The sequence below is a fragment of the Berghia stephanieae genome, chromosome 3, assembly GCF_034508935.2.
Source record: "Berghia stephanieae isolate SIO BIC M18660-M18661 chromosome 3, UCSD_Bste_1.3, whole genome shotgun sequence".
NCBI lineage: Eukaryota > Metazoa > Mollusca > Gastropoda > Nudibranchia > Aeolidiidae > Berghia > Berghia stephanieae.
In genome coordinates, this window is record NC_088362.1 from 98,034,663 (window position 1) to 98,047,428 (window position 12,766).

Consider the following 12,766-nt stretch of genomic DNA (forward strand, 5'->3'; position numbering starts at 1 on the left):
TCTCGCCGTCGATGTATTACGCTATTGTTGTGCAAGTGGCAAGGAATATAACACCTTTTTGAGTAGGCCTAAAAGCTAAAATCTAAAAGTAAAAAATATAATTCTGAGGAATTTGAAAGTCACATTGTTGAAATCGGCTTGAAAAAAGAAGAACATTGGTCCTTGTTTCAGAAAAATCGGTTGAAAACCAACTGTTTTACGAATAAATTCGATTTTAAAAATTGCTTTTGTTTAATTTCGATTTTTTTAGCAACTTTTTTATTTATCTGCCGATTTTCTTGATTTTTATATCATTCTTTATATCTCAATGAGACGAGATCAGTGATATACTTTGTTTGTTTCAAATGTAACTACAACATAATTGTTTTTTTTTACTTATCAACCGTGCCTGGATAATTTATTCAACAACTGACGCAACTATCCCATTGCCGTCTTCCAGTGTTTCAGCGATGACTCTAAACCACTATAATTACGTCATGCACAGGAAACATGTTAATAGTCTGTGTACTCTACGAATGCGGACCGGACTTTGCTGATTAGGTCGATCGTCATAACATAGGGCCTAGTAGTGTGAGGAAACCATAAGAGGCTGCTGCCATGCTCTAAGCCGATCGTTCGCAGGTTGGGTAATGATTACGCGGAAGAATACATGTTGGGTTGTTGTTCACCTAAATTTTTCTCACGGCTTTTTCCCGGCCCCAGACAATTTTCACCGATTTTCCCGGCTTTTCCCGGTCGGGAAATTTCAAAATAAAGTTCCCGGCTTTTCCCGGTTTTCCCGGCCCACTTCGAGGCCTGACTATTAACTTATTCTTAAAAATCGATAGTATCTAGAAGAAAACAAAAAAATTTGAACATTAGGTAAGAACCCTGATTTAAATGAATGTATGCTTTAACCAATAAAATACTTTTTAAAATTCATGGAATTTAGTTACAAACTATCCATTTAATATAATAAAAATAACTAAGGGACTTACTTAATCAAAAGAGTTACTGGTAAATTCAAAAATTGAAATCAATACAATGGTTTAACGTTTGTCAAAACTTGCAGTATTATGTCATTAAGAGATCTTATGGTATGACGATCGGATTCTGAACTCTAGGTCCCTGGTTCGGTTAAGTCCTTGGAGAAGGAACTTTACTCACATTCTCTCACTGTGCTCAAGTACAAAATGTGTACATGGTTGGTAACAGCACTGACGCTGTAGATAAAAAATTTGTATCCGTATCTTACATACAGCATGTCTTGTCCTCAATGTCAAAAGTTGGTGGTGGTTTGGTTTGGACACCTTGTAAAGCACCTCGTGGATATTACACAAAATAAATGTTCATGTTGTATTTTTGTTGATTTTAGTCTTCTTTGCTTTTTATCAATTGTAAGAAAAAAAAAGAGAAAATAATCATTCACTGACCTTTTTCATATACTGTGGAGAACACGGAGCACCAGTCTCTGCATTATTGATTTCTTCTAGGATTTTCTGTTAGACAAAAAATAGAGAAGAAATAATAATTTCAACATAATCACTTGTCAAAAAAGAAATAATTATTAGTAATAATTACCCACACTGGACCCCTTTTTGTGGAATGATAAGAGAAGGATATGAGAAGCAAAATCTATTGATAGTTTTAAATCATTGTTAAAGCACTCCCTTTGTACAGTTACATTTTTATGATATTGATACGATATCAATTTAATAATATTAATAATATTAATATTAATAGACTGCTGCTATTGATATCATTATGTTATACATTTTATATATGTAAATTTTGTATATTTATATTTGTAACGTGCATTGAGCATCACACAGTGATATAAATGCCATCTATTATTATTATTAATGGTATGAATGTTTTCCTAGCATAGATAAAATTCATTATAGTTTTAATTGATGAATGAGTGTGAATGTGAATTTCATCATAAATGAAAATAAAGACATACTGGGCAGAGTATGAGAAGCATCATTTGCAAAGGCCAAATTTGAACACGGCGTCGAGATCCTTCAGTGAAGAGGTTGAGATGGTCAAACAGTTTATCACAGCAATCTATGGGGAAAAAGAGGATAAAATCACGTCCTAAATGACAAACAAAGAATGATAGGCAAGATAGAAACGATAGATAGATTGACTGATTAATAGATAGACGTTTAGGGAAATGGATAGATGGATAATCCCTTATGTCACTAATGGGACAAAATTTTGGTATGGGGCGAAATGTTCGTATAACCGAGTTTAATTTAGACCCAGAGGGAAGTATTTCACAATATAGCTACATCCTACTCTACGATTAAATAGCAATTTTAAATTTATATCTTCTGAAATGAATATTGGGACTTATAGTTACAGGGACCAATCTTCAATGAAACAAAAAATCAAATAAGAAATCCACTATTTTATTTACCACTTTGCTGTTTTCTGAACTTTTATTATTATTATTATTATTATTATTATTATTATTATTATTATTATTATTATTATCATTATTATTATTATTATTATTATTATTATTATTATCATTATCATTATTATTATTATTATTATTATTATTATTATTATTATTATTATTATTATTATTATTATATTATTATTATTATCATTATTATTATTATTATCATCATCATTATTATTATCATCATCGTGATATTTTAAGCGATTGCCTTGAGTTTCTGGGAATTTTTTGTTTGTCTTATTTTATTTTCTCTAAAAGAACACAATTCTATATGATTATGCAAATACGGCCAAAACAATTCAACCCACTAAAAAAAAGAAGTCTCACCTTCCAACTCATGATTGGGATGTTGATGAAGTTGTGTGAACTCTGTGGGGTAGTTATCCATCCAATTCCAGATTGCCTGATCAAAATCAATGAGGAGACATTGTATAAATAACCAAATAAATGAATTATAAATAAAATATTGAAGTGAAGAATACAAGGCATGTGGTCGGTCTAATGGTAGTAAATCTGACAGGAAATTCAGCAGGTCTGAGATTTGGTGGCCCCTAGTTGAGAGAGACTGATGGCAGCTTTTCATTAACATTTTTAATCTAAAAATCAACTTTGCACACTTATAAAGAGTATTTATTGTGCTGATCATTTCAATTTTTCAAGAGCACAAGATGCCTACCTGTAGGGTGCACTAGCACTTGTATTGCTCAGATAAAAAAAGTATATATAGTGGAGTTATATTCATATGGTATCCAAAGATCTGGAAAAATTTACTTCGCCCATGTTCAAAAGTAACAAATAGAGATGTAAACCAACCTTGAATTGTTAATAAATAGTGCTAAAATTACAGCTACCAAATGTAAATTACAAGGTACCTACTTCATTGTTTGTGAAAAAATAAATAATAAAAGATTACAATTTGATAACTGTTTTAGAGCAAATTCTCGATTGAACAAAACACGAATAAATTCTAAACATTTTCAATAGTTGCTCACATTTTACTATTCCTATGAGTGAGTATCATTCTTACCTTCTCTAAATTTTGACTCATCACAATAATGACCGCTCTGGACTTGAGCATCTTGAACTTGGACACAACTTCTGTCAAAGAAAAAACTTAGTATCAGAAACAACTAAAAACAATATTTTTCCAACCATGCATGACACTAAAATGCCCTTATCCAGTTGTATGCTGGAGTGGAATCTGTCACCTGCCATACTAGACCTGAAGGCCACTCTAGTTGAGAAGTCTATCCCTCAATATCTGTTTTCATTGTTGTTTTCCGATATTGTCTGGGAATGAGATTCCCTATGTTTTACTTTTTGTTTGGTGTTTTATTAGTGCTGAGTTGCAATCTTTAGACTATCCCATCATCTTCCATATTACTTATGTGGAAGTGACTTCAAAGTGTCACAAGTGGTGTAAAATTCATCAGAATAATTTGTCCAATTGCCATGAACAAAAGATAAAGAAGTGATAATAAACTAACACACTAAATAAATCTACTTATTCCTGAAACTATGGCAATAAAACTAAATAGATTAGACAGCATTTGTCAAGTCAACTGATGATGTGTAAAATTACTTATATAATCTTAAAATGTGTAAAATCAAAATCATATGAAAGGCCTCTGTCCTTATACCATTTACCTAAAAACTGAATGCTGGACAAATCTATAAACAAATGTTAATCTTAAAATAAAATTACCATTTAAGAGTTTGGTCAACCTAGCCAGATCCATATTCATGTGCTGAATCAGTTCTAGATCAGACAGATCCGATGTCTCTTCCACTTGAGATAATGCCACAAGTCTGATTTTAAAAATGTAAAAAGTTAAATATATGTCCTATAAAAAAAAAATAAAGAATTTAAGTGAGAACATACTGAACCCTCTCAAGTTCACCATGATTGAAAATCGAATAAATTTGTTCTTTTTCCATTCACAAATTCATAATGGACATCAATCTCAAAGAAAATTTTTACAATCTGTGTGTGGTTCTATTATTCTTTTAACTGATTACAAAAAAAATTGCTTCAACAATCTGCAAATATCATCATAATAAACAATTGCTTAAGGAGACTTGGTCCTTAATTAGGTGATGAAGCAATAGAAGACAATTTGAAAGATCTTCAAAATTAAAATTCCTTCACAAAAATAAAATGGGGTAAAAGAAGCAATCAAACAATAAATTATAAAAATTAGACATTCAAATACGATGACTAATGAATGTGTTTTTTTTTTTGTTTTTTTTTGTGTTTTTTTGAGAAAATACGGTACTCTCAGATGAATTGATCAGGAATTTAAAAAATTTTGGTGTCAAGAATCCAAAATTCAATAATAATAATAATAATAATATAATTATAATATAATAATAATAATAATAATAATAATAATAATAATAATAATAATAGACTCTTATGGAGCGCACAGAATCCTCAACAATGAGGCTCTTGGCACATTAAATTACATCAACAACAAAAAACAATATAGAAAGTACATGACATCAAAAAAGAAATGTTTTCAAGGATTTCTTGAAAACAGACAATGATTTGGATTCTCAGATGCTCTGCGGAATGGTATTCTATTCAGACAGACCAAAATGAGAAAAGGACCTTGTTCCCGCCTTTGTAGGAATACGGGGAATAGCCAAACGGGTGGTGTCATGGAGGAACACAAAGATCGGGTTGTCGAATCCTTCTTTAGGAGTTCTGTGAGGTAGTGAAGGGAGGGGCATTGTTTTCCAGACGACAATAAACTAGGACACATGCTTTGAATTTGACCCTTATCTCAACAGGCAGCCAGTGTAATCTTCGAAGGAGAAGTGTGGCAGAGTCAAACCTCCGCCTTCAAAAGACCAATCTGGCAGCATTATTTTGGACCGTCTGCAGCCGCCTGAGCTTATTTTCCGAGACACCAAACAACAAAGCATTACAGTAATCCAGCTTTGAAAACAAAAGAGAAACGACAAGTTTCTTGGTAACGTCTGCAGAAAGGAACTGTCGAATAGATCCAATTTTTTTTTCAAAAGCCACATCAATGATTGGATCATTGTCTTAATTTGATGGTCTAAGAGACTTTCTTTCAATTTGAAACAAATCTCAATGAAAAGAAATCTAAACACTCCACACAAGCTAATATCTTTAACATAATTTCAGTCAGATGTAAAAGGTGGAGATTTATGATGTACAAATGACCAACTTAGACCAACTTTGCTGTAATCTGACAAAACACATTTTTTATTTGCCAGAAAACATATTCTTCAAACATCGATCAAATAAAATGACACTAAATTTGCAAACCCAAGACTTCATACAGATCTCAGGTTTGAGAGTTTTTGGCAAATTGACGGACATTTTAATCAATATTATTTGAGTAAACGTTTTGTGACCAAAAAATAATATAATGAAAAAAGTTTTGTCAAGAATATGAAAGAAATGTTCCTCTGTAATATATAATAAATATTTTGTCCATAAAGGTCATTTTAATATATCAATATTTGAAGTTAAACATTTCTGGACAACTTTTATTATGTTTTGTCAGAGTATAACAGCAATGTGAAATAACAGACACAATGTTTTGTTTTTTTAAATATTGATTGTCCCATCTATAACTTACTTGGCTGATATGCGGTTGAAAACAGCTGTAAAGTTGTTCAGACTGAGAGCAAAAAGGACTTCAGAGGCAAGTGTCTTCAGCTGTTGATTTTCTGTTTGCTGCTGGTTCAGAAACTGTGAAGAGATAGGGGCAAGATGTAATCCCTTGATGATTCAATTGAAAAGATTGCATTTCTTTGAAAGTTAATGTGAAGTGACTGATCAAAACTAAACATCATTACGTCATACTTACTTATCCACTTGGTTCCATGGTGGAAGATAAGGTGCCAATATTGTTGAAATATCAATGAACAATGACGTCATTAATTTTTGTACTGAAATTGGTTACTATCATTTATCATAGAGTTAAGTCGGCTGTTGTTGACATTGTCTCTCTTCTGATTAAACCGCTATCGACTTGCAAGGTGTCCTTTGCCATTATTTCTAATTGAATTCTACAAATATGTCATACAGTTTTATCTAAAACTAACTTGAGTCCTACATCTGAATAGGTATTACTTTTATGGGGGCAAACCCTGGATTAACACTGTAAAGTGGTAGCAGGGATATAAATGCAAACTTGACAAAAATTAGGAAATTCTGCGAGCTGATCTCAATAGTCTACATCAACAGTCTCAATAGGTACTAAGGTAAAAGTCCACATGGCACTCCGGCTGATAAATGACCTAGTGCCTGTCACTCGATTTTTTTTTTTTTTTTTGAGTGACGGATCTCAGAAAAAAATCCACTGATTTTTTAGTTTGTTTATGGATCGATTTATTGGCATTGAGATATAATTGGGAAAACTGGAAAATGTGTGAAAATTAGGAAATCATAATAATTCTGAAAGATTTATATTCCTGTGGTAGGGCGATAAGTTCCTTTACTTTTGCCAGTTTTAAAGCAATCCAACTATCTCTTTACCGCTATTAATGTTTAGTGTAGCGATTGACATGAACCGGGACCCAGCCCGAGGAGACTGCAATCACCATAAAACCAATTTTGCTATTTTAACTACAAGGTCGAAACACCATTTAAAAAACCATAAAACTAATGAAGTGTGGATTAATTTGTGATCAAAAGTAAGGTTGTGACATGCCTTCACCTCAATGGAGTGGAGACTTGAAAAATTAATTTTCGTTTATATCAAAATATAATGTACATGACACTTCACAGCCTTTCAATATTACTATACTTGTTTACTCGTTGGTCATATTACCGAAATAAATATAAATTTGGTATTTACCTTGCAAATCTCTGGGAGCAATAATTTGACATACATGGCCTCATCTAGCCGAGATGTGTCTTTTGGTTGCTGGAATATGTCAATTTGAACAAAATAATTATTATATATCAAAATATAAAAAGAAATTTCTGGGGGCAAGCATGATTTATAGTTAATAGGATTATCGCTGTTATTGAAAGAGTAACTGCAAAGTTGAATATCTTAACTCACTCAATCCTAGAGAATTTTGGTACTTTTCAACATTGGAAAAATATGTATTAAAATGAGAATGTACATAGATAGTTTTATTCAACTACCATTAACATGTACAAATTAAAAACATTAGCTATATTTGTCCAGAAGATGTAATAATAGGCACGAGGTAAAGAACCCCGGGTTTACTACGGATATATTCGTTATTAGGGTTGAGTGAGTTAATATGTGTATCATGATGATTTGATAATAAGAGAGATTTGATGATAGTAGTGACAATTGAAATGAATTTAGGTTTCTTACAATAATAATAAAACTGTTGTGGTGGCATTGGTACTGGTAAGGATAATGTTGTTGATGATGATGATGATGATGATGATGATGATGATGATGATGATGATGATGATGATGATGATGAAGATTATGATTATAATAGTTATAATATGTTAATGATACAACAATGGTGACAATTCTACTCAATTCTTTCAACGCTATTAGTTATAACCATTGAATCAAGAAGATACAGAGAATTACAATCAGCAGATAGAAGGTCTTACAGAGTTTAAAACTTGCTTCAAGGTGTCAAGTATTATCAACTGGGACTCCAAATGACTTCTCTCTGCTTCAGGCCGCACAACTTTCTGTAAACCAAAGAAGGGGACGGCACATGCTTACCAAACATTTCAATATATCACATAAAGTTCACAAATCTAACATTGTGATCACCAGTATCACTCCTAGCCCCCAAGAATATTGTATCATTATTAGCCCTGGTTATATGGATAAAAAGGTTTTTACACACTATTTACAATGTAGAAATACTCTTCCATTTAAAAATTATTGATTCAATTTTTTTTTTTATAAATTACATCGACATTGTGAGCTTAAAGAAATTTCACTTGGACTTTTGTTTAAAAAGTTTGAGAAAGTGAACTTATGAGTTTAAAAGCGACCATATAAGACATTTCTCTCTGTCTGTCTGTCTGTCTGTCTGTCTGTCTGTCTGTCTCTCTCTCTCTCTCTCTCTCTCTCTCTCTCTCTCTCTCTCTCTCTCACACACACACACACACACACACACACACACTTATTCACACAACAAGCACACGCACACACATACTCTCATCAAGTTTGTCAACCCATGGAAAATATTAGATATCTATGTGCTTAGTACAGAAGATTAAAGTAGCATACTCACAAATTGTAAAACATTCTGCAGGATTTTTGTAAGTCCATTGATGACCAGTGAGAACTTATACCTCGACACATTGACCAAGCATTCTTTGTCCTGCTTGACATTTTGCATGGAATGGGTAGTGTGCAACCCTGTCCTGATTGGCAACTGGGTGGCAAAAGGATAATTTAAATCTGATTATAAAAGGTAATTTCACTCTTTTTTAAAGTGGTTACTATTACAATGATAATCACATATCAACACACCGTGTGATGAACCACTTTGGATGGTAGCCTCAAACAATCTTGCAGCAGGATTTTTACAATCAATTACATCCTTCTAAGAGCCAGTCCCTCTCATGTGTACAGAGCCCCATGTACAAGCTGAGTGAAATCAAAACAGTCCTTATACTTAAATTGGCCTACCCAATTAAGGAAGGGGATGGAATTATGAGATTGCAGTCTGTTTGGAATAATTAAGTTATTCAGGACAAGGAAATAATCTCCTGAGAGTTGGGAAAGAAGCTTACAGAATTCCACACAAGGAAATGGAGACACCAGGTGGCTAACAATGGACTAAGATCCAGAACTTGTTTAACAGTACAGCAACCTCCATGCATCAGTGGGTCCCGGTGGTATTCTCTACTAGCACTCAATGAAAAGAAATGGTCTGGAAGATAAAGAGGATCTGTTGTTTTGCCATACTTATTGCCATACGTTTGACACAGATTTCAGGACAGAGCATCTGTGTGAATCGATTTTTACCAAATAGTTGTCTATGGTACTGTAGTCGGCTATGTGGTCGAGTGGTATGACACTCGCTTTCGGATCGGAAGGTCCTGGGTTCGAGCCTCACTCGGCGCATTGTTGAGTCCTTGGAAAAGACCCTTTACTCACATTCTCTCACCATACTCTGGTGTAAAATGAGTACCTGGCCGTTAACAGCGTTGTCTTTGTCCGAAAACTTGTAATATCGCCTAACAGGCGGCATGTCCCATCCTACATTTTAAATGTTGCTGTTGACCAGGGACCCCTTGTAAAGCGCTTTGAGCACATTTAGTGGATATTGCTCTATATAAAAGCTCAATTTTTTAATTTTTTTTTAGTTTGTAGTGTAGTGTAAACTTTCAGATGCTGCTGCTGCTGCTCCTGCCTCTCAATGAAAACTATTACAAACAAATTCTAATATGGCTCACTTATGGGGCCTTCCAATATTTATATTTTTCCTTTATTTTGATATATAAGAGTGGTCTTTAAAAGTATGTTGGAGGAGTGACGACTTAGTAAGATCAGAATTCTGATTGTGACCATTGCATGACACAGGTCTTTTATGGTCATTTGACTTTGGTGTCTCTTTGAAAAGTATGCCTACATTTCTATCTTTGATGTGATGGGGTTCCTTGCAAATCAAGGGTAGAGCTCTTGCCCTAAAAACTAAAAGAAAAGGGACTGGTACCTATAATTTACAGCTCAAATTTTTTTCGGACCACTATGTCCAGCCGGTGACTGGGTAGCTGGGTCTATTAAATTTGGTGAAAAGTATTTGGATCACTTAACAGTTTAATGACATCCTTTTTCATGACAGCATGAAATTGCTACTGTCTGCTTAATGAAACAATGGCCGGTAAAAAAAAATTCCAGCTCCATTGGACTCATGGCTTTGAATGACTCCTCTATTTTCAGCGGGAACAAATATTGGTCAATTATCTATTCTTCATCCCTGGGTCCAACTATGATGTTGCGATATTACAATGGAGACAAAGATTTGTAGTCTTAAAGGTTGTTGAGCATAATCCCATCTATTTTGCTATAAAAATGAAATTTAAATTAGTTATACTGTTTCGCTATGTGAAATATGTGTTCCAATAATTTGAAATGGATCCTGAAGGGGGAGGCCTTCCGAAAGCTTCTCATGCTAGCATTTTTTTCAATTTGTATCTTCATCGTGGACCCTCTGTCATACATAATAATAGCATTTTAAAAACTAGAACAAACCTTGATAGATTGGTGAAAGTTTAAACGTTTCAAATACGACCATTGTTTTGGTTTTCCGCCGTCATTTGGTTTTGTGAAGTATTGAAAGCAGTCCTAGGTTTGTTTTTTTTCTTCTAGGGTTTGCTCGAGGTCGGAGGACTTTTTTTTTTCTATTTGGGTTAGCCATAAATCTTAGTAAATGTGCTAGGTTGTTTGTTTTTCCTATTAGGGCTAATCAAAGGTACTAGGTTTCATTTTTTTCTTAGGGTTAGTAGAGGGAATATTTGGGTTGTTTTCCTTAGCACGAGGAGCTTTCGGAAGGGTTCCCCTGAAGATAGGATGAGAAAAAAAAGATGAGAGCTAAAAATCATATTATATAGATCTATGACCTTTCTTACTATTTTGTAAATTTAAAGTTTAATTCAAATCTTGCTAAAACATTTCACAAATATTGAGTTCAATGGGGAAATACAACAGTGGCTGGAATTGGAGTAAGGGAGGTCTGTCTAATTTTTATAAGAAACGGTAGACTAAGTTATAGTATAGATAGGGATTTTGGTTGCTGCAAAAGTAGGCCTCCATTCTTTACAATTAAATATGATTGTCATGAAAAAGAAGCAAGCATTCATCGGGAGATGGGGAGATCGTTATCAGCTCCAGTTGCTCAACAAATTATGAGAATATGTTTGTGATTTACTTTGCTGCAGCAACTGCAACTCGAACAGAACGAGTGTGAGATGAAATGGCATATCATAGTCCATTATCTTCCATTTTTTTTTTAAAGCTCATCCCCCGCAGTATGACGTCATTATTAAAAACAGATGTTTAAAATAAGCATTTTAAATTATGCACTGGACAAGACTTAAAGTAAACATTTGCGGACGTTGAGGCCCGTGCCGATTATTGCAAAGCCAAGCAGACGGATCAAGGTTCTCAATGAATGGCGTAATAGCTTGAGTCATCAGGTCGGACGACAGGTTCGCTGCAAATCCCAAGCGTTCATTCATAAAAATCTCCCTGTATCATTTTGACCCAATCGAGGTCACTGTTCATTTGGCTCCAAGAAACCATACATCAAGGTCGTTTCATAAAGCTGCCACTAGCATAAAATAATCATAATGCACTTACCTGTGCATCAAACCTCGCAATCAACGAATTCACCCATTCTCCTTGTTTTTGTGTTGCCATTTTTATAGATAATTTATCATCGCTCGCTAGCTCTCGCCATTACTTATTTTCATTTCGCGCATGCGTAAATTTTTTATCTTACGAGCACACACACCTACACATAACACGCACACCTACACACAACACACATTTTCCAGCAGACGCCGCAGACCCGCCGTGTCCCATCAAATAGTTGAGTGAGATCATTTAATTCCACCTGACAGTTGAATTTCAATCCAAAAGTCCAAGCCAGACACGTCTCTTTTCGGTTTCGTGTCCAAAACAAAATCAGCTTGGTGATATAATAGAGATGATGATGGCGGTGAGGAAGATTAAAAGGGGAGGGGAGGGGGATAACCCTCGATAACCCTCCCACGATCACAACTCACTACCAATGCAAGCTTTAGATTCCTTTGGTTGATATTAAAAACATCGTATCTTATTATGTATATAAACTACAATCTTGGAATAGGTACATCGTCCTTTCAGGTGTTTGCTTTGATAAACTCCGCCCTTTCCATCTCAGACATCCAAGGCTCACAAACGCACACGCACGCGCAGCCATAACTCAAGAGCCCTTGTGATGAGTGATAAGATAGGGTTTTCAAAATTTGACAACGGTCGAATCTACGATCTATAACGAAAAACTGCCCTAATCGAAAATTATTTTACTTATAATAATGATGATTATTTTTGCGAAACTTCAGCAAAGGTTTTTAATCTTATAAAAATTGACAATTTTACTATTAACATTAACATACTAACTTTACTTACAAATTTCATAATTTTTATTGTTTTGATAAATCAGCATCATCAAATTAAACGTCTAAGAAATACACATGCAATTTAATTTTAGAAATAAAGAATGAATTCTGTTAAGTGTATGTAATAATCTTGTTTTTTGTGGTCACAATTGTTATTTGGGTTGCAGGGGGTACAATAATGAAGCCTCTTTGTAGTTTTCTTCAAGTTACGC

At 33.9% G+C, this 12,766-nt stretch overlaps 1 protein-coding gene across 5 annotated transcripts in view; it reads right to left on the minus strand.

Annotated features, from left to right (window-relative positions):
• LOC144968945 (neurofibromin-like) overlaps nt 1-11,877 on the minus strand; it is a 98,431-nt gene extending 86,554 nt beyond the window's left edge. For 2 of the 5 annotated variants that reach the window (XM_078907834.1, XM_078907832.1), the window contains exons 1-10: nt 11,752-11,875; nt 8,675-8,818; nt 8,037-8,120; nt 7,288-7,356; nt 6,064-6,176; nt 4,155-4,258; nt 3,477-3,547; nt 2,777-2,852; nt 1,943-2,046; nt 1,413-1,478 (exon numbers count right to left, since the gene is read on the minus strand). In XM_078907834.1, coding sequence (XP_078763960.1) covers nt 1,413-1,478; nt 1,943-2,046; nt 2,777-2,852; nt 3,477-3,547; nt 4,155-4,258; nt 6,064-6,176; nt 7,288-7,356; nt 8,037-8,120; nt 8,675-8,818; nt 11,752-11,811 — 891 coding nt within the window. In that variant the 5' untranslated portion in view covers nt 11,812-11,875. Of the gene's footprint in view, nt 1-1,412; nt 1,479-1,942; nt 2,047-2,776; nt 2,853-3,476; nt 3,548-4,154; nt 4,259-6,063; nt 6,177-7,287; nt 7,357-8,036; nt 8,121-8,674; nt 8,819-11,751 lie in introns of all 5 variants that reach the window. The other 3 variants (XM_078907833.1, XM_078907830.1, XM_078907831.1) reach the window with 2 other exon arrangements.
• Between the last annotated feature and the right edge of the window lie 889 nt (nt 11,878-12,766).